This window comes from Bufo gargarizans, chromosome 2 (assembly GCF_014858855.1).
Source record: "Bufo gargarizans isolate SCDJY-AF-19 chromosome 2, ASM1485885v1, whole genome shotgun sequence".
Taxonomy (NCBI): Eukaryota; Metazoa; Chordata; class Amphibia; order Anura; family Bufonidae; genus Bufo; species Bufo gargarizans.
The window spans coordinates 203556757-203584492 of NC_058081.1; the positions used below are offsets into that span (position 1 = coordinate 203556757).

The following is a 27736-nucleotide window of genomic DNA, read 5'->3' on the forward strand; positions in this document are numbered from 1 at the left end:
CTTGGGCAAAAGCATCTGAAAATGTTTTTTCCTCTGAATGGGTCATCAGTATCTGATTGGTGTGGGTCCAACACTCGGGACCCCCACGATCATCTGTTTGAGAAGGCAAAGGCGATGCTGTGAACACCATAGCCCTCTCAGTGTTAACCAAGTACAGCGTCGTACATTGTACAGTGGCTGTGCTTGGAATTGCGCTCAGCCCTATTCACTGCTATGGTGCTCAGCTGCCTCTAGGCCATGTTACCGATGAACGGGTCCTCACTTGGCCAAGAAAAAGCTGGAGCAGTGCAGTAGTGCCTTCTCATACAGCTGATCGTCAGGGGTCCAGGTGTTGGACACCCACCAATCAGATACTGCTAACATGTCCAGAGGATAGGTTATCAGTACTTGAGTCTCGGAAAACCCCCTTAGGGATACCTGAACAGATAGTGGAATAAATATTTTTTTATTTTATTTTTTTCTAAGCGGAAAAGCCTCAGTGTAGTACAGTAGCTGTGTGCAGTTACCCTAAAATATTTTCCACTAACGACATCATCTGCCTACAGGATAGGTGATAAATGTAATTACCAGAGATCAAACCACTGCCCCCTGTGTTAATCAAGCAGTAGTGCATGTGTGATCACTACACCGGTCACTGTCTATAGGACTGCTGGAGATAGCCAGGCACTGAACTCAACGGTCCCACGAATGGAGCAGAGGTCATGCATACACACTACCGCTTCATTCACACGGAGATGGCTCTCGTGGGGCTCCCAGCGGTCAGACCTCCAGTGATCATGCATACATTGCCTATCCTGTGGATTGGTTGTAAAATGTTGTACGTGTCCTTTTTGTAGTGGGTATATTTAGTACACCATGGTGAAGTGTGTTCTTGTAGGTCAATGTCGATGAGGCATCTGTATGGTGCTGTAATCTACCTTTCTGTACTGATGACCAGTTCCCACTTTGCTTAGGTAAGAATAGTGAAACTAGGTTCATCTGATTTTACATGTGTCAAACATTTAAAGGCGATGTATACCTTTTTTATGATTGCATTTTACTCATTTTTGCCTAAAAATAAAATTTTCAGTTGGCCTTTATTAAAAAAATATTAAACTGTTCTGTCACAAAGGGTTAAAGGCTATATACACCTTTTTGGAGGCAATTTTTGTTTATAATAGCATTTGACTTGTTTTTTTTTGCTACAAATCTGATTTTCAATTGGCCTTTATTAAAAATATTGAATCATTCTTTTTCTAGCTGTGTGACTGGTACTTTCACTTTGTGCCATCCTCTAATAAACCTCATCTCTAAATTACTGAGAGGTCCTAAACACTTATTTAAAGGGGTTCTGCACTTTCATTTAACTGATGATCTATCCTCTGGTTAGATCATCAGCATCTGATTGGCGGGGGGTCCAACTGGAGCGCCGCTGCCTTCTCAAACAGCTGATCGGCGATCAGAAGCTGATGATCTATCCAAAGTGCAGAACCCCTATAAGCCACATTCTTATCAGTAAGATGAGGATTGCGCTTTAATGAGTGTTTATAATGTCAGAGAGCAGAGATAAGGAAACCCGTCAGCTCGCCAACTGATGGAAAACGCCGAAAATCCAGAGGCTGCTACTAGAGCATCTCGGCTCTGTACACAGATTCCATAATTTTAATAAAGACCAATTAAAAAATATTTTTTAGCTCAAAATGAGTACAATGCAATAATTTCATTTAAAAAAAAATTGCCCCCAAAGGTGTACATAGTCTTTCTCTTGGATTGAGGTAGTAACTACCTCTTGTTTCTAGGAAACCTCATAGTCCTACAATCAGGGGAGTAGCTGGGGACAACCCTGGCATGTTACCCGGTGCTGGTTGCTAGCAGGGGATGCCAACAAGCCACCTTGCCTCGTCCAGGGTATTTTGTTAAGGGGGAGGGCAATCAAAAAACTTTTGCCCTGGGTGAAGGAAAGCTCTGCCTATAATCATGAATTTGCTGTATATATGGGTCTATTTCTTGTTACACTAGGTTTTTTTTCTTTTGAAACTGCTCCAAGTACCATGTGGCCCTAAGGACCACAGCATGCTCAAATGAATTACTGGTAATTAGGACCGCATTGTTTATTCAGTCTTCGTTGTTTTTGGGTACCCATTAACCGTGAAGATTGCGTCACAACCACGTGTGGCTGTGCCCGAATACGGCTGGACAAAGCGTTTGCTGTATTCTGTCAGGGCTCCTGGCCAAACTGCATAAAACTTTTCTGTTGCTTTAGCTACTGCATAGAAGTATAGACCTGTAGTTGTAATGTACTGTCCTTGTGTAGGGCCAGATATTCAGCTGACAGATCTGTTGTAACAGTAAAATCTTCACGGTATACATATCTGCTTGCTGACTTAAAAGCATACAGTGGCTTAGATGTATAGATGTACAACCATATGTGAAGCAAGCACTGAAAATCAATGTCCAGTTTGTTAAATAAATAAATCTTGTGCTTTTCTAATGCAAAGTTTGTTCTTGTTTTATTTTATGCCCAATGTCATCGTAATTTTGTGTCTTGTAATAAGTCTCTGTATTTGCATATCTGCTTCATCCCTTTTCTAGCAAAAGCTGCACAAAGTAAATTAGTGTCATTACGTTGACTAATATACCCCATATTAGTCAACGTAATGACACTAATTTACTAGCAAAACAAAGATGAGCAAGTCCAGTGTGAAACTGTAAGTGTGAGGTCCCGTTCGGACCTCCACTCTGACGGGATCGCCCAACATTAGGGCTTGTTCACACGAACCCGCATACGGAACCATTTATTTCAATGAATCCGCAAAAGATGCGGACAGCACTCTGTGTGCTGTCAGCACCTGTTGCTCCATTCCGTGGCCCCGCAAAAATTGAGTCCTGTCCTATTGTCCGTTTTGCGGACAAGAATAGGCATTTCTATAATAGGCCTCCTGTTCCGTTCTGCAAATTGCGGAAGGCACACAGGTGCCATCCGTGTTTTGCGGATCCGCAATTTGCAGACTGCAAAAAAAACGGCAGGGTCGTGTGAACGAGTCTTTATACTGATTTTATAATGCTGTGATTCAGAGTCCTTGAATCTACTGAATTAGGGCTCATGCACACAACCGTATGTATTTTGCGGTCCGCAAAAAATACGGATGACATCCGTGTGCATTATGTATTTTGCTTAATGGAACAGCTTTCCCCTAATAGAACAGTCCTATCCTTATCCGTAATGCAGACAATAATAGGACGTGTTCTATTTTTCCTTTTTTTTTTTTTGCGGAACTAAAATACGGAAACAGAATGCACACTGAGTAACTTCCGTTTTATTTTGCGGACCCGTTAAAGTGAATGGTTCCGCATACAGTCCTAAAAAAAATTAAAAAAAATCTGAATGGACATGGAAAGAAAATACGTTCGTGTGTATTGGCCCTTACACAGACAGCATTATGTCAATGTAATTCAATGGATTCCAGGTCATGGGGACAGCATTGACTCGCACTGACGCTCGCAGCTAGTTTCTTGCATTAAACTCGCTCATGTGTCTGGCCTTAGAGTTGGTTTTATTCACTTTTGCGAGTTTTCCGCCAGGGTGCAATTCGTGACGCGAATGCACAGCACCGCACTGAATCCTGACCAATTCATTTCAATGGGTCTGTGACTGACTTGATTTTATTTATTTTTTGCAAATTTTTTTTGCATTGATGTTAGCTGAAAGCCCATGGGGAAATGTGAGACAGGGCACACAAGCATATTGCTACCGTCATTTTTGTTAAGTAGGTAGCCTTTAGGTGGAGTTTTTGGCAGCGTGTTTTTTTTTTGTTTGTTTTTCTTCCCCCTGATGTTTTGACATATTCTCTATTCACGCAGTTTAGAAAAAACATACACTAGAAAAACACACAAAAATCGCATGCAGTAAGTAAAAAAGAACAAGTGTTATGTGTTTTTTTTTTTTTGTTTTTTTTTGTGGGGTGTTAAATGCCAGACCAAATTTGTAAAGCAGAACTGTACTCCTGTAGGTGACAGGTGGTAAACTTGCATTGTACTGTATTAAATTGCCAAAGGTACCCACTCTCCACATTTCTAGTATTAAATGCAAATATGTACAGAACATTGTATTTTTAACCTGAAAATGCCTTTTTTTTATTGAGATGCATTAATGTTATCTATACACTGCACTGTATGAACCTTTCTTGATTAAAAAAAAAAATTATTATATTGAAAGGTGAGTTGCAAAAGGAAACCTTTGTTCTGGACCTATGAAACACTAGGGTTTCGTAAGATTTCCACCTTGACTACAAAGATCAGTAGTTAGAACTTAGCAGAAATATTTTCCACTTCACGTAGGCAATGGAAACTCAAACATCTCTGAAAGGCTGCGCTGCTTAATCAGCCCTGTGTCTCTATCTGTTCTGTGTTTATCCTTTTGGCTCAAAATTAGCTGTATCCATACTCCTATGTGCATGTCTTATCTATTAGATTTGAGCAGGATACATTTTTGCTGCCACATAATATGTTAAGAATTATGATGTAATGCATTCTTTAACAGCGTGTGCTACTATGCTGTGTTACTGTAAAGGGGAAAACATTCTGTAACCATCAGGATTTCTCAATGTCTTCTTGGTAACTAGCTCTTTTATCATTGGAGAATAATAACTACTTGCCAAATTATCTGTTCTGTTTGGAACATTCTTAAAAAGAAGGAACGCATCGGTGAGCTCAGCAACACCGGAAGACAACGGAAAATAACTGTGGTGGATGACCGAAGAATTCTTTCTCTGGTGAAGAAAACACCCTTAAAAATAGTTGGCCAGATCAAGAACACTCTCCAGGAGGTAGGTGTATGTGTGTCAAAGTCAACAATCAAGAGAAGACTTCATCAGAGTGAATACAGATGGTTCACCAGAAGATGTAAACCATTGGTGAGCCTCAAAAACAGGAAGGCCAGATTAGAGTTTGCCAAACGAGATCTAAAAAAGCCTTCACAGTTCTGGAACAACATCCTATGGACAGATAAGACCAAGATCAACTTGTACCAGAGTGATGGTAAGAGAAGAGTATGGAGAAGGAAAGGAACTGCTCATGATCATAAGCATACCACCTCATCAGTGAAGCATGGTGTTAGTAGTGTCCTGGCGTGGGCATGTATGGCTGCCAATGGAACTGGTTCTCTTGTATTTATTGTTGATGTGACTGCTGACAAAAGCAGCAGGATAAGTTCTGAAGTGTTTCTGTCAATATTATCTGCTCATATTCAGCCAAATGCTTCAGAACTCATTGGACGGCGCTTCACAGTGCAGATGGACAATGACCCATTGGGGAAAGAAGTGGAATGTTATGCAATGGCCAAGTTAATCCCCTGACCTGAATCCGATTGAGCATGCATTTCACTTGCTGAAGGGAAAATGCCCCAAGAACAAGCAGGAACTGAAGACAGTTGCAATAGAGGCCTGGCAGAGCATCACCAGGGATGAAACCCAGCGTCTGGTGATGTCTATGCGTTCCAGACTTCACGCTGTAATTGACTGCAAAGGATTTGCAACAAAGTATTAAAAAGCGAAAGTTTTGATTTATGATTATTCTGTCCCATTACTTTTGGTTCCTTACAAGTGGGAGGCACATATGCAAACTGTTGTAATTCCTACACCGTTCACCTGATTTAGATGTAAATACCCTCAAATTAAAGCTGACAGTCTGCAGTTAAAGCACATCTTGTTCATTTCATTTCAAATCCATTGTGGTGGTGTATAGAGCCAAAAATGTTAGACTTGTGTCGATGTCCAAATATTTATAGACCTGACTGTATGTGAGGGATGAGTTGCCATTATTATTGGTACTAACTAATACGGGGTTCATTTGGACTTTTTTAGCTCTTTATTTCACTTTTTGGGAAACTGGATAAAGAAATGGCAGCAATTCTGCCATTGCTTTCTGGGTTTCGGTATTGTGGTGTGCACTGTGCAGGAAATATTACAAATTAACTATATTTTGGTAGTCAGTGCGATTACAGGGATACCAATTTTATAAAGTTTTTAGGTTTGGCTACTTTTTTTTGGGGGGGGGATCATGTTTTTGTGTCAATTCTCAAATTTTTTTATTTTTCTGGCAATCCTCTTGTTTGAGGGCTTATTTTCATTGGTATGATTTTCATAAGATTTTTTTTTCCGATCACTTGATATTTCTTTTTTATTTAATTTTGCCATGGTAACCCAAAAAATGGCTGTTCTCGCATAGCTTTTAGTTATTTTACAGCATTCACCTGACTGGGCAGGTCATGTGATATATTTTCCTATCTCCAGGGCCACGTTTCTCACAGTGGCTCAGACTGGATGGTAAATTTGGTGCATGATTAGGTTAACATCAACTACTGGTTGTCTTACTTTGCGCCATATTTTCTGATGCAGTTTTAACACCTCATTCCTAAATACTGCTAAAACATGACCCCTCGCAGACTGAGAATTGATGGGTTATTCTTTGTCACATTTGCTTCATAATAGATCTAAAACTTCACATCACAAGTGTGTCAAATCTTTTAATTTGACACACAAATTCTATATGCGACAACGCAGGCCAATGTGTCTGTAGTCTGTAACCCTAATGTAGATAGGAGCTGTGTACCTGAAACGGTAGGATTTCTTCTAATCAAAACTGTTCAACGTTGCTTCATTTATTTTATTTTTTTGCCTAATTTTTTTTTATTTCTACAGTAATGTTTGTTTCAGAAGTTACTGGCTAATGAAATAATTTTTTCTCATTTATGGATTTTGTAAACTATTAAACCAATGTACAGTATCTGGAAATGTGTATGGACATTACAAATTGTAGCCTCTAGGGGGCAGCATTTCCACCTGATTTTTCATAAGTATGCATGCATTAATACGGCTGGATAATATGCTTATTTGCAGACATCCCATCATTGCGTCAAACACAATTAACTTTATTCATATCATTTTCATATGTGGAAAAACTGCTGGCAAAGAGATACATTTACAGTATGGGATTATGGGATGTGTATGCAGCAAGTGAGGGCTTGTGGTCTCAGCCTTAAATTATCACCAGCATAACACCCTTGGGCAATACTTGTCTATCAGACTCTGGTAATATGGCCGCAGGTTCTCCACATCAGGCAAATCTTCAGTTTTCGTGTAGAGATCAAACTTGCTATGGAAAAACATAAAGGAAATTTGAATTTGAAATGATTAATTGAATAAAAAGGTATTTCCATAATGCAATGTTATGGCATATTGCTGGCATACAACATAAACTTTTGATTGTTGGGGTCCATCTGCAACTTAAGGACCATATTAGTGGCATGCCAAAGGGGGGAGTGGGTGCCCTGAGTGCCAGCTGTCAGAGTGGTGCTGGATGCAAAGAGTGCTTCTATCAATTCAGATGGAAGTGCTCATTGCTAGAGTGACGGGGAGTTGGCGGTCCTTTCATTTACTGACCGCTCATCTCCCTGCGCGCCTTTTCTCCTCCAAGCCTGGGCACTGAATGGAGCCGTCTGCTCCCTGCTTCACCATTCAGCCCTGCCGACACAGATCGCGCTGCCGAACTGTTTAGAAGGAGCGTGCAGGCGCGGAACTCTGGTTGTGCACCTTTCCCACACGGTGCTGCAGGTAAGCTGATCATCAGGAACGGGACATGGTGAGTATCTACTGTGTGTGTGTGTTGTGTTTTTTTTTTTTTTGGGGGGGGGGGGGGGGTCAGATCGCTTGCTCCAATCACATGGTCCATCACCACGGTGATGGACCATGTGATCTGACGTCACCACAGGTCCTTTAGCCGGCAGCTCCACATTACAGAAGTAAGAAGAGACCGGCAGCTACGCGATCAAGAGGAGAAGGCGAGTTGGGCTACTTTCACACTTGTGTTTGGAGCGGATCCGTCTGGTGTCTGCACAGACGGATCCGCTCATATAATGCAGACGATGGGATCTGTTCAGAACGGATCCGTCTGCATTATATTTCAGAAAAAATTCTAAGTGTGAAAGTTAGTCAGACGGATCCGTCCAAACTTTACATTGAAAGTCAAAGGGGGACGGATCCGTTTGAAATTGAGCCATATTGTGTCAACTTCAAACGGATCCGTCCCCATTGACTTGCATTGTAAGTCTGGACGGATCCGTTTGCCTCCGCGCGGACACCCGAACGCTGCAAGCAGCGTTCAGGGTGTCCGCCTGCTGAGCGGAGGCCAAACGGTGCCAGACTGGTGCATTCTGAGCGGATCCGCATCCACTCAGAATGCATTAGGGCTGGACGGATCCGTTCGGGGCCGTTTGTGAGAGCCTTCAAATGGAACTCGCAAGCGGAGCCCTGAACGCTAGTGTGAAAGTAGCCTTAATTATTTAATTTTTTAACTCTCAATTGACCACCTACTATGCTATTATTTTCCCTTATAACCATGTTATAAGGGAAAATAATACAGTGAATAGACTGTCACCTAGCAACCACGCATGAAAATCCCACCGCATTCGCACTTTCTTGCTGATGCTTGCAATTTTCACTCAGCCCCATTCACTTCTATGGGGCCTGCGTTGCGTGGTAAACGCACAATATAGAGCATGCTGCGATTTTCATGCAACGCATAAGTGATGCATGAAAATCACAGCTCATGTGAACAGCCCCATAGAAATGACTGGGTCCAGATTCAGTGCGGGTGCAATGCATTCACCTCCCGCATTGCACCCATGTGGAAATCTTGCCCGTGTGAACTTGGCCTTACACTGAGGGGGCATAGAGAGGAAATTACTTCTGTGAAGGGCCATTACATGTGGTTGATTTGATGGCCCTAAACCAGATGACAGGTTCCCTTTTAATAATTATAAATCATTGAGCTTCCAGTAATAAGAATTTTTACATTTTAGCCTGAGTTCACATCAGCGTTCAGCCTCAATTATAGGAGCAGGAGAACAGAGGACGGATTCGGCACATAACGGAGCTGAACGGGGCCTACGGACCCCATAGACTATAATTTATGCTCAGAAGATGATTTTGGAGCGGAGATGAAAGTAGTACATGCAGGACTTAGGTTTACGCTCAGATGATTTTGGAGCGGAGACAAAAGTCCTGCATGTACTACTTTCATCTCCGCTCCAAAATCATCATCTGAGTGTAAACCTAAGGCTGGGTTCAGACCTGAGCATTTTACAGCGCGTTCCTATGTGCTGTAAAACGCTTAACAGGCAAGAACCAATGATTCCCTATGGGAATGGTTCTCACCTGAGCGTTTTACAGCGCGTACGATCGCGCTGTAAAACGCCCGACGCCCCGAGAAGTACAGGAGCTTCTTTGGGGCGTCTTGTCGCGCGTTCCTGTACATAGACTTTAGCGGAAATGCGTGACAATGGGCGTTCGCTTGTCTCTGTATGTGCGATTGCAAACGCCCGTACAATCGCGCATACAGAGCGTACGTTCAGGTCTGAACCCAGCGTAACGGACCCAATGATAGTTTATGGGGTCTGTAGGCTCCGTTCGGCTCAGTTATGTGCCGAATCTATCCTTTCCATTCTCCTGCTCCAATGACGGAGCAGGAAAATGGAAAGGCTGAACAGTGATGTGAACTCAGCCATAATCAATGTTTTTCCAGGAAGCCCCCTCTTCAAGTGTACCCCTGAATTTTCCTTCAGTTGTAATATATTTTGTATTAAGATATGTCAAATCTTCAGATTACTATATACCTAGGGTACTTTCACACTTGTTGCCGGAACTGCCTGCCGGATCCGGAAATCCGTGCGCAAACGGATAGCATTTGTAGACGGATCCGAATGTGGATCCGTCTCACAAATGCATTGCAATACGGGATCCATCTCTCTGGTGTCATCCAGAAAAATTGATCCGGTATACATTTTCTAAACATTTTTAAAGGTCTGCGCATGCGCAGACCGGGTAACCGGATCAGTGTTTCCGGCAAAACTTGGTGCCGGATCCGGCATTAATGCATTTCAATGGAAATTAAGTGTTCCGGAATTTTGGCCGTAGAAAATACGGTAGCATGCTGCGGTATTTTCTACAGCCAAATACCGTAAGAGTGACTGAACTGAAGACATCCTGAACGCAATGCTTTCCATTCAGAATGCATTAGGATAAAACTGAAGTGTTTCCCCCCCCCCCCCCCCCCCCCGATATGGAGCCCCCGTGGCAGAACTCAATACCGGAAAACTTAAACGCAAGTGTGAAAGTACCCTTAGCAATTTAAGATCATTCATTGCAAATCATCTTAAAAACTAATGCTTACTTGAATTCTCGCACCCAAGGTAGCATCTCAAGGTCTTTCTCATTGCTAAGGTGTCTGTAATCACCTCCTGTATGCCATGGGTAAAAGGAATGGAATCTGATCATGTACATGCCCTAAAAAAATAAAAGGTATGGTATCGGTAAATTATCACTTTCAGAGCTAACAATTTTCAAGTTAAGTCGGCCTCCATTTATTAGCACAAAATAAGTATTTAACCCCTTGGATACTGGAAGTTTTTTCACTATTGCGTTTTCATCTTTTTCCCAGTCTTCCCAGAGGAATAACTTTTTTAAAAAATTTCCGTTCACATAGCCGTATGATGGCTTGTTTTCTGCGGGACAAGTTGTACCTTTTTAATGCCACCATTTAACATGGCATACAATGTGGTGGAAAGTAGAAAAAAAAAAATCTAGGTTGAAATTAGAAAAAAAATAAAATTATGCCATGCAACAGTTTTATGGGTTTTGTTCCTATGGTGTTTTTATGCGGAAAAACTGACCTGTGCCCCTCATTCTCTGGGTAAGTACAATTTGAACTATATGAATCACCATATTCTGACCACCAAAACTTTTTTTTTTTTAAGAAAAAAAACGCAAAAATCTCAGGTAATAAAGGGGGTTAAACAAGCAGACCATTAATATCAATTTCTCAATGTATTCAAAAAATTCTAGTAAAAATAACATAGTTAACACAGAGCTAATTGTATTCACAGGGGCAGGATTCAGTAGGGCAGCATTTCAGTTCCCATAATTTAATATTACTGTACATTTCCCTGTTAGATCACACAAAGCACACATATTATTTTTTTTTTTTTTTATTGAAATATTTCTTTAAACCGTTCACTTGGGTCTATTGCTGTTACATTTTTCTTGTAGGGCCCCATGGAGTTTAGAACATCCACCTTATATGGTTAGTGCTGGTGAGAAGATGCTGCTCTAAGTGCAATGATTTTTATTGGCTGGTCTACAGAATAACTGGAATCGCTCCATTGCCTGTGTACAAAAAGATGCAGGTGAAAGGACTAAACTATTCAGAACGTGTGACCACCAGTGCTGGACACATTAGGTGGACATTCTAAGAGGAATTCAAAAGAACACTAGGATGGACCATATCATGTACTGTATGTAACAGTATGTAAAAAAATTTTTTTTTTTTTTTTAAGTTGCTGATCTCAGTGGCGTGGCGGGGGGGGGAGAGACTCGGGAGTGCCAGGCAGCAGGCATTTCAAGGAGGGCTTCCGTCCCCTCCATTCTGCTTTATAGGCTTCAGGCCAGGCCTGAAGCTAGATAAAGCCTAGAATTTATTTGCTTCCTTGAGGGCATGACGTCATGAGATCATGTGACCGCTTCCTCCCGCCCCTTACAGACTGTGCCAGATGCAGGAAAAAGGAGAAGCAGAGCAGGGAGAGTGCAGGCACTTATGCTGTGGTCAGTGATTTCTGGTGAGGGGTCTGGGGGCTGTATTTTTATGTAGTTTGCAGTGGCCTATATGAGGGGTGTGAGAGCTGCTAGAAGCTTTTATAAAGTCACCCACAGTTACATTGCTCACCATACAGTACATTCCCTTACAAGGTATTTTAACTCCATAAGGTGGTTTTGCCTTGTATGTGTGCCCTCCACTGTGGGTTTTGTCTCCTTAGTACCCCCTCCAGACGGTGAGTTTTGTCTCTTCTGTGCCCCCTCTATACATTGGTAGAGATGAGCGAATTTCATATTTTGAAATTCGTTTGTGCTTCGTTTAATGGTGAAAGCAGAATTGCGTTATGGAGTCCGTTACCACGGACCATAACGCAATTCTATGATGGAATGTATAACGGAATGCCTCCGGCATAATAGAAGTCTATGGCCTGCATTATGGATTTGTCCCGTTTCCGTTATGCAGGGGAGTCCTCTCCCATGTGTATTGTTATAATATATATTAGCCCCTTTGTATAATTTATAATATAGATTGGCCCCTCTTTATTATTAGTATATATAATGGCCCGTATGTATTATTATAATATATAATGGCCCCTCTGTATTATAATATATAATGGCCCCTATTTGTTGTTATAATATATAATGGCCCCCTCTGTATAATTATAATATATAATGGCCCCTCTGAGAGAGTAGTGGATGCATGGAATAGCCTTCCTGCAGAAGTGGTAGCTGCAAATACAGTGGAGGAGTTTAAGCATGCATGGGATAGGCATAAGGCCATCCTTCATATAAGATAGGGCCAGGGGCTATCCATAGTATTCAGTATATTGGGCAGACTAGATGGGCCAAATGGTTCTTACCTGCCGACACATTCTATGTAAGTATATATAATGGGCCCTCTCCCTCTGTATCATTAGTATATATTAGTGTGCCTCAACTCTGGTCCTCCTATCTGTCTGGCTCTACCACAGTATTGGGGGGCAGCAGGATGACAGTGTTGAGGCACCAGGAGGGGAGGATGATAGTAAAGTTAGGAATCTAAAAATGTTTTCTGTGAAACTCTGTAGAGACGCAGCTGAAAGAAGGTATCATGGCGGTCTTATCTCCAAATGAAGACGTTTAGGAAAGTCTACATCAGACATGCTCAACCTGCGGCCCTCCAGCTGTTGCAAAACTACAACTCCCACGATGCTCTTCTGTAGGATGATAGCTGTAGGCTGTCAGGGAATGATGGGAATTGTAGTTTTTTTTTTTTAACAGCTGGAGGGCCGCAGGTTGAGCATGCCTGGTCTACATCATAGGAGATGTCACTGGATGAGGCATGTGGTGAAGTATTCTACTGTATATTTTGTAGCGATGTATGTAATGTCAATCCAAATATCTGTTTCACGGTAGGGTTGGGGGATGGATTGAGAATATGGCCCACCCTGCTGCCTCCTGGCCCTAGACTCTCTGCGTGTTCTGAATTCTGGGGCCTCATACCCATCTACTACTACGTTATCACCCTGTTATCTGTGGTGTTACATAGGACTGCAGATGACATCTACTACATTATCTGTAAAAAGCGGCATGTCCACAGGTTGGATGGTGGACGCGCAATACATGGCTTGCCCCGGGTCCTGGCAACCCATGCTATGCCACTGGCTGAGCTATAATAAGTAGACATTTAAGCTTATATTATTCATTCATTGCAATTATAAGAATTCTATGTGGGTGTTTAGAAACATTTTTCAAAAAAATAAAATAAGTGCCACACCTATTCACAGGTCATATGTGATATTGCAGCTCAGCCCCATTTAGTTCAGTGGAGCGAAGCAGCAATTTCTTTTTGATGCCATATAATTCCTTTTAAGGCCAGGCACACACGAACGAGTTGAATGCGGAAAAACTTGCAGCGTGCGTCAGTGTATTATATTACAGTGACAGCATTATGTTAGTGTAATACAATAGATTTCAGGACTCTCAGCGTTACACAACATTATAAATCAGTATAAGGGTTTATTCACATGACTGTATTTATGTGTCTGCATCTGTGGAATGGGTGCAGACCTATTCATTTCAATGGGGCCGCAAAAGATGTGGACAGCACACCGCGTGCCATCCACATCCATACTTCCGTTCTGCGGCCCTGCTAAAAACCAGGACAAGAATAGGCATTTTTATCATAGAGCTGGCTGTGTGCATTCTTCAAAATGCGTAACAAACACAGCTGGTATCCGAGTTTTGCAAATCCGCAATTTGCGGACCTCAAAACACATACGCTTGTTTGAATGAGCCCTAATGTTGTGCGATCCTGTCAGAATGGGACCTCTCACTGATACACGCTGCAAGTTTATCACATTCAACTCGCTTGTGTGCCTGGCCTAAGGCTATGTTCACGTCACTTTTTTTATCTCACATTTCACATATTTGTTGAGGGGGAAAAAAAATGATACAAAAACATAGTACACTATGCTTTTCCATCCTGCAGAGTGCGTCACAAACACAGGGCCCAGCCACCAAAGCACCTTAAACACTTATACCATCAAGGGCACCTCAACTTCCATCTGGCTGGTGTTCCCTGCAATAGAGAGTTCCCCGAAGGATTTAGTGCTGTCTTCCCCATCCCTGCACGCTAGCCCAGGGAGGCTCTGCTAACCGTGAGTAAATGAACTACCACCCCCATCAGCCCACCGTAGCCTCACGTGTTGCCCCTGTGGTCCGGTCCGCTGCATGAGTTTCTAGCTTTAAAAGGCTATACTGGAGTTGATACTTGTCTGAACAACACTTACCTCATCTGGTATTGTGCACTGGTTAAACTTAAGCACTTGGTACAGATATTCTGCAGACAAAAAATGAAAATATGGAATCAGAACTGAAAAGTGTGCAAATACGAATAACACTCTGCATGGTGATGCTGCAGGAAAAACATTTATGGCTTATATATTATGATGGAATCAGTTAAAGGGGTTGTCTCACAATTACATTATCATAATATTAATAGGGGTGTGTGGAGCAACCCCAGGAGCTCTGGGGTGACATACAGTTGTCATGGCAACCAGGGGTCTAGTGAAGGCCCCCAAGCCAGTCAGTACTTCTATTACACCCCGCATAGATAGTGTTTAGTAGAATAACGGTTAGGGTGACAATATGTCCTCTTTTTCCCGCACATGTCCTCTTTCTGGGACCTAAAAAAGTTGTCTGGCTGGGATTTATAAATTAGCAAAAATGTGGGGAAACTGGAAAGGGGGGGGCAGGTGAGCACTATAATCTGTTACAGTGCAAGAGCTGAAGGACCTGTGATGATGTCACCGTCATGTGATCAGTGTGGGCCAGGGGCAGAGTTCAGCAGTGGAGAGGAGAAGTGATAAGGACCTGTGATGATGTCACCATCATGTGATCAGGGCAGTCAGGGGCGAAGTTCAGCAGTGGAGAACTGGTGAGCCTGAGAAACCGTGGAAGTTGTAGTCCTCTCCTATTATACTGCCTCTCAATTGTCCTCTGATATCCCATAAAAATGGCCTAGGCATGCTTGGGGTTATAGTCCTCTCCTATTATACTGCCTCTCTCTGAATTGTCTTATGATATCCCATAATAACTGCCTGGACAGCACTAATGTGTGTGCCGCATATGCATAATGCATATCTCCATTTGACAAAGTCTTGGCCCTGTGTGGAGCAGTGTATTTTTTGACCAGTGCCTTGTAGTTGGAAAGCTCTATGATATTATTTAGACTCTGGACTAGGCGAAAATTAATGTTTGGTCATTTTGTATTATAAATTATGCTACCATAATATTTTTATGTTTTTGTTTTTTTAACTTCCAATAGACTAGAAAATCCAATAGACTAGAAAATCATATCAGTCTGTACATAATCCGTATAATCCACAGTGAACAATAATCAGTAAAAAAACAACAACTTAGGTTTATGGCCAAATATTCAATTTAAGAACAGAAAAAGTGGCAGGAAAGTAGGGGTACTTTACCATCATGACCCCAGGACATGAGTACATTTTCTAGTCCACAATTAGGCTCATAGATCCCATATTCTGTGCTAAACAGGGAAAATATCAGATAAGTTGCACTGTTTTCTGATTACCTATATTGTACAAAGAAGAATATAATATCTTATATATACTTTCAGGCCTCAAGCACACGATTTTATTTTTCATCCATGTGCTATCCAAAAAAAATTCTGATAGCACACTGACCAATTGATCGCTATGGGGCCATGCACACATACGTATTTTTTCAGGTCCACTTGGCCATTCCTCAAATGATAGAACATGTCCTATTGTGGTTCATATTGTGAACAAGAATAGTTCTTTCTATTGGTGAGAGTGAGAAAAGTATAGAGTGCACATGGTAGGTTTCCGTATTTTATGTATCTGTTGTTTGTGGACTGAAATATGGACACGGCCGTGTGAATGATTCTTTAAAGTAGTTGTCTCATCACAGATGATGGGGGCATATTACTAGGATATGCATCCATTGTCTGATACCACCGCTGGGACCCACACCTATTTTGAGAACAGAGCCCTGAAAGTGCTGGAGGGTGCACTCCACTCATTTTCCATGGGGCCACCGAAAATAGCCGAGAGCTGGCCCATAAAAGTGAATGGGAGCGGTGGCCGGTCATGCTCCTATTCACTTCTATGGGGAGGATGCTTTGTGGCGGCAGGGCAGGAGTCCTCCGGCCACCACCTTGCAGGGCTCAGTTCCCGATATAGGTGTGGGTCCCAGCGGATGGACCCGCACCTAATAAGACAATGGGGGCATATCCTAGCGATGCCCCACCTTTAAATCGATCAAACATTTTATGATGTATATAATTGATCTCATCAGTGGCGTAGATCGAGAAGTAAGGGCCCCATAGAAAGGATCAAACCAGTCCCACCACACAGGACAGAAGGTTTGTCGCCTAAACCCTTTTCAATGACCCTTGAGCTTTTTTTTTCCACTGCCTCATTTGCAAAAAGTTGATCCCTTAGAGGGTAGAGTCCTAGCCATGTTTTTACCTGCAGTAGAAGACGAGCTAACCTCAACTAAGATTGGGCCCCCTCTTGCCTTGGGCCCCATAGCAGCGATAGGTCATAATGAAAAGATCTGCACTCGGTCTGTGTTTTTGACCCGCACCTAGTTTTGGTTCATAATAACTGATCAAATAACTGAAGTGTGAACTCAGCCTTAGGGTACTTTCACACTAGCATTTTTCTTTTCCGGTATTGAGTTCCGTCCTAGGGGCTCAATACCAGAAAAGAACTGATCAGTTTTATCCTAATGCATTCTGAATGGAGAACAATCCGTTCAGAATGCATCAGTTCAGTCCCTCTTACGTTTTTTGGCCCGAGAAAATACCTCAGCATGCTTCAGTTTTCTCTCCGGCCAAAAATCCTGAACACTTGCCGGAATGCTGGATCCGACATTAATTTCCATAGAAATGTATTAGTGTCAGATCCAGCATTAAAATTCACTCATTAACGGATTCGTTCTTCCGGTCCGCGCATGTGCAGACTAGAGTTGAGCGAACACCTGGATGTTCGGGTTCGAGAGGTTCGGCCGAACATCCCGGAAATGTTCGGGTTCGGGATCCGAACCCGATCCGAACTTCGTCCCGAACCCGAACCCCATTGAAGTCAATGGGGACCCGAACTTTTCGGCACTAAAAAGGCTGTAAAACAGCCCAGGAAAGAGCTAGAGGGCTGCAAAAGGCAGCAACATGTAGGTAAATCCCCTGCAAACAAATGTGGATAGGGAAATGAATTAAAATAAAAATTAAATAAATAAAAATTAACCAAAATCAATTGGAGAGAGGTTCCATAGCAGAGAATCTGGCTTCCCGTCACCCACCACTGGAACAGTCCATTCTCAGATATTTAGGCCCCGGCACCCAGGCAGAGGAGAGAGGTCCCGTAACAGAGAATCTGTCTTCATGTCAGCAGAGAATTAGTCTGCATGTCATAGCAGAGAATGAGGCTTCACGTCAGCCACCACTGCAACAGTCCATTGGCATATATTTAGGCCCAGCACCCAGGCAGAGGAGGGAGGTCCCGTAACAGAGAATCTGTCTTCATGTCAGCAGAGAATTAGTCTGCATGTCATAGCAGAGAATGAGGCTTCACGTCAGCCACCACTGCAACAGTCCATTGGCATATATTTAGGCCCAGCACACACACAGGCAGAGGAGAGAGGTCCCGTAACAGAGAATCTGGCTTCATGTCAGCAGAGAATCAGTCTGCATGTCATAGCAGAGAATGAGGCTTCACGTCAGCCACCACTGCAACAGTCCATTGGCATATATTTAGGCCCAGCACACACACAGGCAGAGGAGAGAGGTCCCGTAACAGAGAATCTGGCTTCATGTCAGCAGAGAATCAGTCTGCATGTCATAGCAGAGAATGAGGCTTCACGTCAGCCACCACTGCAACAGTCCATTGGCATATATTTAGGCCCAGCACCCAGGCAGAGGAGGGAGGTCCCGTAACAGAGAATCTGTCTTCATGTCAGCAGAGAATTAGTCTGCATGTCATAGCAGAGAATGAGGCTTCACGTCAGCCACCACTGCAACAGTCCATTGGCATATATTTAGGCCCAGCACACACACAGGCAGAGGAGAGAGGTCCCGTAACAGAGAATCTGGCTTCATGTCAGCAGAGAATCAGTCTGCATGTCATAGCAGAGAATGAGGCTTCACGTCACCCACCACTGCAACAGTCCATTGGCATATATTTAGGCCTAGCACACAGGCAGAGCAGAGAGGTCCCGTAACAGACAATCTGGCTTCATGTCAGCAGAGAATCAGTCTGCATGTCATAGCAGAGAATGAGGCTTCACGTCACCCACCACTGCAACAGTCCATTGGCATATATTTAGGCCTAGCACACAGGCAGAGCAGAGAGGTCCCGTAACAGACAATCTGGCTTCATGACAGCAGAGAATTAGTCTGCATGTCATAGCAGAGAATGAGGCTTCACGTCAGCCACCACTGCAACAGTCCATTGGCATATATTTAGGCCCAGCACACACACAGGCAGAGGAGAGAGGTCCCGTAACAGAGAATCTGGCTTCATGTCAGCAGAGAATCAGTCTGCATGTCATAGCAGAGAATGAGGCTTCACGTCAGCCACCACTGCAACAGTCCATTGGCATATATTTAGGCCCAGCACACACACAGGCAGAGGAGAGAGGTCCCGTAACAGAGAATCTGGCTTCATGTCAGCAGAGAATCAGTCTGCATGTCATAGCAGAGAATGAGGCTTCACGTCAGCCACCACTGCAACAGTCCATTGGCATATATTTAGGCCCAGCACCCAGGCAGAGGAGGGAGGTCCCGTAACAGAGAATCTGTCTTCATGTCAGCAGAGAATTAGTCTGCATGTCATAGCAGAGAATGAGGCTTCACGTCAGCCACCACTGCAACAGTCCATTGGCATATATTTAGGCCCAGCACACACACAGGCAGAGGAGAGAGGTCCCGTAACAGAGAATCTGGCTTCATGTCAGCAGAGAATCAGTCTGCATGTCATAGCAGAGAATGAGGCTTCACGTCACCCACCACTGCAACAGTCCATTGGCATATATTTAGGCCTAGCACACAGGCAGAGCAGAGAGGTCCCGTAACAGACAATCTGGCTTCATGTCAGCAGAGAATCAGTCTGCATGTCATAGCAGAGAATGAGGCTTCACGTCACCCACCACTGCAACAGTCCATTGGCATATATTTAGGCCTAGCACACAGGCAGAGCAGAGAGGTCCCGTAACAGACAATCTGGCTTCATGACAGCAGAGAATTAGTCTGCATGTCATAGCAGAGAATGAGGCTTCACGTCAGCCACCACTGCAACAGTCCATTGGCATATATTTAGGCCCAGCACCCAGGCAGAGGAGAGAGGTCCCGTAACAGACAATCTGGCTTCATGACAGCAGAGAATCAGTCTGCATGTCATAGCAGAGAATCAGGCTTCACGTCAGCCACCACTGCAACAGTCCATTGTCATAAATTTAGGCCCAGCACCCAGGCAGAGGAGAGAGGTCCCGTAACAGAGAATCTGGCTTCATGTCAGCAGAGAATCAGTCTTCATATCATAGCAGAGAATCAGGCTTCACGTCACCCACCACTGTAAGAGTCAATTTTCATAAATTTAGGCCCAGAACCCAGGCAGAGGAGAAAGGTCCCGTAACAGACAATCTGGCTTCATGTCAGCAGAGAATCAGTCTTCATATCATAGCCTAGAATCAGGCTTCACGTCACCCACCACTGTAAGAGTCAATTTTCATAAATTTAGGCCCAGAACCCAGGCAGAGGAGAAAGGTCCCGTAACAGACAATCTGGCTTCATGTCAGCAGAGAATCAGTCTTCATATCATAGCAGAGAATCAGGCTTCACGTCACCCACCACTGCAACAGTCAATTGTCATAAATTTAGGCCCAGCACCCAGGCAGAGGAGAGAGCTCCCGTAACAGAGGATCTGGCTTCATGTCAGCAGAGAATCAGTCTGCATGTCATAGCAGAGAATGAGGCTTCACGTCACCCACCACTGCAACAGTCCATTGGCATATATTTAGGCCTAGCACACAGGCAGAGCAGAGAGGTCCCGTAACAGACAATCTGGCTTCATGTCAGCAGAGAATCAGTCTGCATGTCATAGCAGAGAATGAGGCTTCACGTCACCCACCACTGCAACAGTCCATTGGCATATATTTAGGCCTAGCACACAGGCAGAGCAGAGAGGTCCCGTAACAGACAATCTGGCTTCATGACAGCAGAGAATCAGTCTGCATGTCATAGCAGAGAATGAGGCTTCACGTCACCCACCACTGCAACAGTCCATTGGCATATATTTAGGCCTAGCACACAGGCAGAGCAGAGAGGTCCCGTAACAGACAATCTGGCTTCATGTCAGCAGAGAATCAGTCTGCATGTCATAGCAGAGAATGAGGCTTCACGTCACCCACCACTGCAACAGTCCATTGGCATATATTTAGGCCTAGCACACAGGCAGAGCAGAGAGGTCCCGTAACAGACAATCTGGCTTCATGACAGCAGAGAATCAGTCTGCATGTCATAGCAGAGAATGAGGCTTCACGTCACCCACCACTGCAACAGTCCATTGGCATATATTTAGGCCTAGCACACAGGCAGAGCAGAGAGGTCCCGTAACAGACAATCTGGCTTCATGTCAGCAGAGAATCAGTCTGCATGTCATAGCAGAGAATGAGGCTTCACGTCACCCACCACTGCAACAGTCCATTGGCATATATTTAGGCCTAGCACACAGGCAGAGCAGAGAGGTCCCGTAACAGACGATCTGGCTTCATGTCAGCAGAGAATCAGTCTGCATGTCATAGCAGAGAATCAGGCTTCACGTCAGCCACCACTGCAACAGTCCATGGTCATAAATTTAGGCCCAGCACCCAGGCAGAGGAGAGAGGTCCCGTAACAGACAATCTGGCTTCATGTCAGCAGAGAATTAGTCTGCATGTCATAGCAGAGAATCAGGCTTCATGTCAGCCACCACTGCAACAGTCCATTGGCATATATTTAGGCCTAGCACACAGGCAGAGGAGAGGTTCATTCAACTTTGGGTAGCATCGCAATATAATGGTAAAATGAAAATAAAAATAGGATTGAATGAGGAAGTGCCCTGGAGTCCAATAATATATGGTTATGGGGAGGTAGTTAATGTCTAATCTGGACAAGGGACGGACAGGTCCTGTGGGATCCATGCCTGGTTCATTTTTATGAACGTCAGCTTGTCCACATTGGCTGTAGACAGGCGGCTGCGTTTGTCTGTAATGACGCCCCCTGCCGTGCTGAATACACGTTCAGACAAAACGCTGGCTGCCGGGCAGGCCAGCACCTCCAAGGCATAAAAGGCTAGCTCTGGCCACGTGGACAATTTAGAGACCCAGAAGTTGAATGGGGCCGAACCATCAGTCAGTACGTGGAGGGGTGTGCACACGTACTGTTCCACCATGTTAGTGAAATGTTGCCTCCTGCTAACACGTTGCGTATCAGGTGGTGGTGCAGTTAGCTGTGGCGTGTTGACAAAAGTTTTCCACATCTCTGCCATGCTAACCCTGCCCTCAGAGGAGCTGGCCGTGACACAGCTGCCTTGGCGACCTCTTGCTCCTCCTCTGCCTTGGCCTTGGGCTTCCACTTGTTCCCCTGTGACATTTGGGAATGCTCTCAGTAGCGCGTCTACCAACGTGCGCTTGTACTCGCGCATCTTCCTATCACGCTCCAGTGCAGGAAGTAAGGTGGGCACATTGTCTTTGTAGCGTGGATCCAGCAGGGTGGCAACCCAGTAGTCCGCACAGGTTAAAATGTGGGCAACTCTGCTGTCGTTGCGCAGGCACTGCAGCATGTAGTCGCTCATGTGTGCCAGGCTGCCCAGGGGTAAGGACAAGCTGTCCTCTGTGGGAGGCGTATCGTCATCGTCCTGCCTTTCCCCCCAGCCACGCACCAGTGATGGACCCGAGCTGCGTTGGGTGCCACCCCGCTGTGACCATGCTTCATCCTCATCCTCCTCCACCTCCTCCTCATCCTCGTCCTCCTCGTCCTCCAGTAGTGGGCCCTGGCTGGCCACATTTGTACCTGGCCTCTGCTGTTGCAAAAAACCTCCCTCTGAGTCACTTCGAAGAGACTGGCCTGAAAGTGCTAAAAATGACCCCTCTTCCTCATCCTCCTCCTCCTCCTCCTGGGCCACCTCCTGTTCCATCATCGCCCTAAGTGTTTTCTCAAGGAGACATAGAAGTGGTATTGTAACGCTGATAACGGTGTCATCGCCACTGGCCATGTTGGTGGAGTACTCGAAACAGCGCAACAGGGCACACAGGTCTCGCATGGAGGCCCAGTCATTGGTGGTGAAGTGGTGCTGTTCTGTAGTGCGACTGACCCGTGCGTGCTGCAGCTGAAACTCCACTATGGCCTGCTGCTGCTCGCACAGTCTGTCCAGCATGTGCAAGGTGGAGTTCCACCTGGTGGGCACGTCGCATATGAGGCGGTGAGCGGGAAGGCCGAAGTTACGCTGTAGCGCAGACAGGCGAGCAGCGGCAGGATGTGAACGCCGGAAGCGCGAACAGACGGCCCGCACTTTATGCAGCAGCTCTGACATGTCGGGGTAGTTGTGAATGAACTTCTGCACCACCAAATTCAGCACATGCGCCAAGCAAGGGATGTGCGTCAAATTGGCTAGTCCCAGAGCTGCAACGAGATTTCGCCCATTATCACACACCACCAGGCCGGGCTTGAGGCTCACCGGCAGCAACCACTCGTCGGTCTGTTGTTCAATACCCCGCCACAACTCCTGTGCGGTGTGGGGCCTGTCCCCCAAACATATGAGTTTCAGAATGGCCTGCTGACGTTTACCCCGGGCTGTGCTGAAGTTGGTGGTGAAGGTGTGTGGCTGACTGGATGAGCAGGTGGAAGAAGAGGAGGAGGAAGCCGAGAAGGAGGAGGTGGCAACAGGAGGCAAAGAATGTTGCCCTGCGATCCTTGGCGGCGGCAGGACGTGCGCCAAACAGCTCTCCGCCTGGGGCCCAGCTGCCACTACATTTACCCAGTGTGCAGTTAGGGAGATATAGCGTCCCTGGCCGTGCTTACTGGTCCACGTATCTGTGGTTAGGTGGACCTTGCTACAGATGGCGTTGCGCAGTGCACACTTGATTTTATCGGATACTTGGTTGTGCAGGGAAGGCACGGCTCTCTTGGAGAAGTAGTGCCGGCTGGGAACAACATACTGTGGGACAGCAAGCGACATGAGCTGTTTGAAGCTGTCTGTGTCCACCAGCCTAAATGACAGCATTTCATAGGCCAGTAGTTTAGAAATGCTGGCATTCAGGGCCAGGGATCGAGGGTGGCTAGGTGGGAATTTACGCTTTCTATCAAATGTTTGTGAGATGGAGAGCTGAACGCTGGCGTGTGACATGGTTGAGACGCTTGGTGACGGAGGTGGTGGTGGTGGTGTTGGTGGTACATCCCCTGTTTGCTGGGCGGCAGGTGCCAACGTTCCTCCAGAGGCGGAGGAAGAGGCCGAGGCGGCAGCAGCAGAATAGGCCGAGGCGGCAGCAGCAGAAGAGGTAGCAGGGGGAGCCTGAGTGACTTCCTTGGTTTTAAGGTGTTTACTCCACTGCAGTTCATGCTTTGCATGCAGGTGCCTGGTCATGCAGGTTGTGCTCAGGTTCAGAACGTTAATGCCTCGCTTCAGGCTCTGATGGCACAGCGTGCAAACCACTCGGGTCTTGTCGTCAGCACATTGTTTGAAGAAGTGCCATGCCAGGGAACTCCTTGAAGCTGCCTTTGGGGTGCTCGGTCCCAGATGGCGGCGGTCAGTAGCAGGCGGAGTCTCTTGGCGGCGGGTGTTCTGCTTTTGCCCACTGCTCCCTCTTTTGCTACGCTGTTGGCTCGGTCTCACCACTGCCTCTTCCTCCGAACTGTGAAAGTCAGTGGCACGACCTTCATTCCATGTGGGGTCTAGGACCTCATCGTCCCCTGCATCGTCTTCCACCCAGTCTTGATCCCTGACCTCCTGTTCAGTCTGCACACTGCAGAAAGACGCAGCAGTTGGCACCTGTGTTTCGTCATCATCAGAGACATGCTGAGGTGGTATTCCCATGTCCTCATCATCAGGAAACATAAGTGGTTGTGCGTCAGTGCATTCTATGTCTTTCACCGCTGGGGAAGGGCTAGGTGGATGCCCTTGGGAAACCCTGCCAGCGGAGTCTTCAAACAGCATAAGAGACTGCTGCATAACTTGAGGCTGAGACAGTTTCCCTGGTATGCATGGGGGTGATGTGACAGACTGATGGGGTTGGTTTTCAGGCGCCATCTGTGCGCTTTCTGCAGAAGACTGGGTGGGAGATAATGTGAACGTGCTGGATCCACTGTCGGCCACCCAATTGACTAATGCCTGTACCTGCTCAGGCCTTACCATCCTTAGAACGGCATTGGGCCCCACCATATATCGCTGTAAATTCTGGCGGCTACTGGGACCTGAGGTAGTTGGTACACTAGGACGTGTGGATGTGGCAGAACGGCCACGTCCTCTCCCAGCACCAGAGGGTCCACTAACACCACCACGACCATGTCCACGTCCGCGTCCCTTACTAGATGTTTTTCTCATTGTTATGGTTCACCACAACAACAAATATATTATTTGGCCCAATGTATTGTATTCAAATTCAGCGGGATATAAATTTGAGGCCTAGTATTTAGGCGCTGGGTGACCGGTATGGATTTAGTGACAGAATTAGACTTGGAAATGCACAGAAGCGTGTGTGTGAAGTTATTCTGAATGACCCTATGTGCACCTTCAATATTATATACCCTTTTAGGGATAGATTTCAAATAGCTCTGATATAGCAGAAACCACTAAATTATGAAATTGCTAAATTGGGAATTGTACTTCAACCCAGAACAAAAAATGTGCTTTGACGGACACTAAATATCTTGCCCAGCAACAACAGTACAGCGGTGGGTAACGAGAGATTTAGAGGGATTTAAATTTGAGGCCTAGTATTTAGGCGCTGGGTCACCGGTATGGATTTAGTGACAGAATTAGACTTGGAAATGCACAGAAGCGTGTGTGTGAAGTTATTCTGAATGACCCTATGTGCACCTTCAATATTATATACCCTTTTAGGGATAGATTTCAAATAGCTCTGATATAGCAGAAACCACTAAATTATGAAATTGCTAAATTGGGAATTGTACTTCAACCCAGAACAAAAAATGTGCTTTGACGGACACTAAATATCTTGCCCAGCAACAACAGTACAGCGGTGGGTAACGAGAGATTTAGAGGGATTTAAATTTGAGGCCTAGTATTTAGGCGCTGGGTGACAGGTATGGGTTTAGTGACAGAATTAGACTTGAAAATACACAGTAGCGGGTGTGTGTGAAGTTATTCTGAATGACCCAATGTGCACCTTCAATATTATATACCCTTTTTGGGATAGATTTCAAATAGCTCTGATATAGCAGGAACCACTAAATTATGAAATTGCTAAATTGGGAATTGTACTTCAACCCAGAACAAAAAATGTGCTTTGACGGACACTAAATATCTTGCCCAGCAACAACAGTACAGCGGTGGGTAACGAGAGATTTAGAGGGATTTAAATTTGAGGCCTAGTATTTAGGCGCTGGGTCACCGGTATGGATTTAGTGACAGAATTAGACTTGGAAATGCACAGAAGCGTGTGTGTGAAGTTATTCTGAATGACCCTATGTGCACCTTCAATATTATATACCCTTTTAGGGATAGATTTCAAATAGCTCTGATATAGCAGAAACCACTAAATTATGAAATTGCTAAATTGGGAATTGTACTTCAACCCAGAACAAAAAATGTGCTTTGACGGACACTAAATATCTTGCCCAGCAACAACAGTACAGCGGTGGGTAACGAGAGATTTAGAGGGATTTAAATTTGAGGCCTAGTATTTAGGCGCTGGGTCACCGGTATGGATTTAGTGACAGAATTAGACTTGGAAATGCACAGAAGCGTGTGTGTGAAGTTATTCTGAATGACCCTATGTGCACCTTCAATATTATATACCCTTTTAGGGATAGATTTCAAATAGCTCTGATATAGCAGAAACCACTAAATTATGAAATTGCTAAATTGGGAATTGTACTTCAACCCAGAACAAAAAATGTGCTTTGACGGACACTAAATATCTTGCCCAGCAACAACAGTACAGCGGTGGGTAACGAGAGATTTAGAGGGATTTAAATTTGAGGCCTAGTATTTAGGCGCTGGGTCACCGGTATGGATTTAGTGACAGAATTAGACTTGGAAATGCACAGAAGCGTGTGTGTGAAGTTATTCTGAATGACCCTATGTGCACCTTCAATATTATATACCCTTTTAGGGATAGATTTCAAATAGCTCTGATATAGCAGAAACCACTAAATTATGAAATTGCTAAATTGGGAATTGTACTTCAACCCAGAACAAAAAATGTGCTTTGACGGACACTAAATATCTTGCCCAGCAACAACAGTACACCGGTGGGTAACGAGAGATTTAGAGGGAATTAAATTTGAGGCCTAGTATTTAGGCGCTGGGTCACCGGTATGGATTTAGTGACAGAATTAGACTTGGAAATACACAGTAGCGGGTGTGTGTGAAGTTATTCTGAATGACCCTATGTGCACCTTCAATATTATATACCCTTTTAGGGATAGATTTCAAATAGCTCTGATATAGCAGAAACCACTAAATTATGAAATTGCTAAATTGGGAATTGTACTTCAACCCAGAACAAAAAATGTGCTTTGACGGACACTAAATATCTTGCCCAGCAACAACAGTACAGCGGTGGGTAACGAGAGATTTAGAGGGAATTAAATTTGAGGCCTAGTATTTAGGCGCTGGGTCACCGGTATGGATTTAGTGACAGAATTAGACTTGGAAATGCACAGAAGCGTGTGTGTGAAGTTATTCTGAATGACCCTATGTGCACCTTCAATATTATATACCCTTTTTGGGATAGATTTCAAATAGCTCTGATATAGCAGGAACCACTAAATTATGAAATTGCTAAATTGGGAATTGTACTTCAACCCAGAACAAAAAATGTGCTTTGACGGGCACTAAATAACTTTCCCAGCTACAACAGGACAACGGTAACGAGAGATTTAGAGGGATTTAAATTTGAGGCCTAGTATTTAGGCGCTGGGTGACAGGTATGGGTTTAGTGACAGAATTAGACTTGGAAATACACAGTAGCGGGTGTGTGTGAAGTTATTCTGAATGACCCTATGTGCACCTTCAATATTATATACCCTTTTAGGGATAGATTTCAAATAGCTCTGATATAGCAGAAACCACTAAATTATGAAATTGCTAAATTGGGAATTGTACTTCAACCCAGAACAAAAAATGTGCTTTGACGGACACTAAATATCTTGCCCAGCAACAACAGTACAGCGGTGGGTAACGAGAGATTTAGAGGGATTTAAATTTGAGGCCTAGTATTTAGGCGCTGGGTCACCGGTATGGATTTAGTGACAGAATTAGACTTGGAAATGCACAGAAGCGTGTGTGTGAAGTTATTCTGAATGACCCTATGTGCACCTTCAATATTATATACCCTTTTAGGGATAGATTTCAAATAGCTCTGAT

At 44.6% G+C, this 27736-nt stretch overlaps 1 protein-coding gene across 1 annotated transcript in view; it reads right to left on the reverse strand.

Moving 5' to 3' along the window:
- Nucleotides 1–6886: 6886 nt before the first annotated feature.
- MIOX (myo-inositol oxygenase) overlaps nucleotides 6887–27736 on the reverse strand; it is a 49419-nt gene continuing 28569 nt past the window's right edge. Inside the window, exons 7-10 of the mRNA XM_044279915.1 lie at nucleotides 15590–15657; nucleotides 14396–14445; nucleotides 10207–10319; nucleotides 6887–7131 (exon numbers count right to left, since the gene is read on the reverse strand). Coding sequence (XP_044135850.1) covers nucleotides 7023–7131; nucleotides 10207–10319; nucleotides 14396–14445; nucleotides 15590–15657 — 340 coding nt within the window. The 3' untranslated portion in view covers nucleotides 6887–7022. The remainder of the gene's footprint in view (nucleotides 7132–10206; nucleotides 10320–14395; nucleotides 14446–15589; nucleotides 15658–27736) is intronic.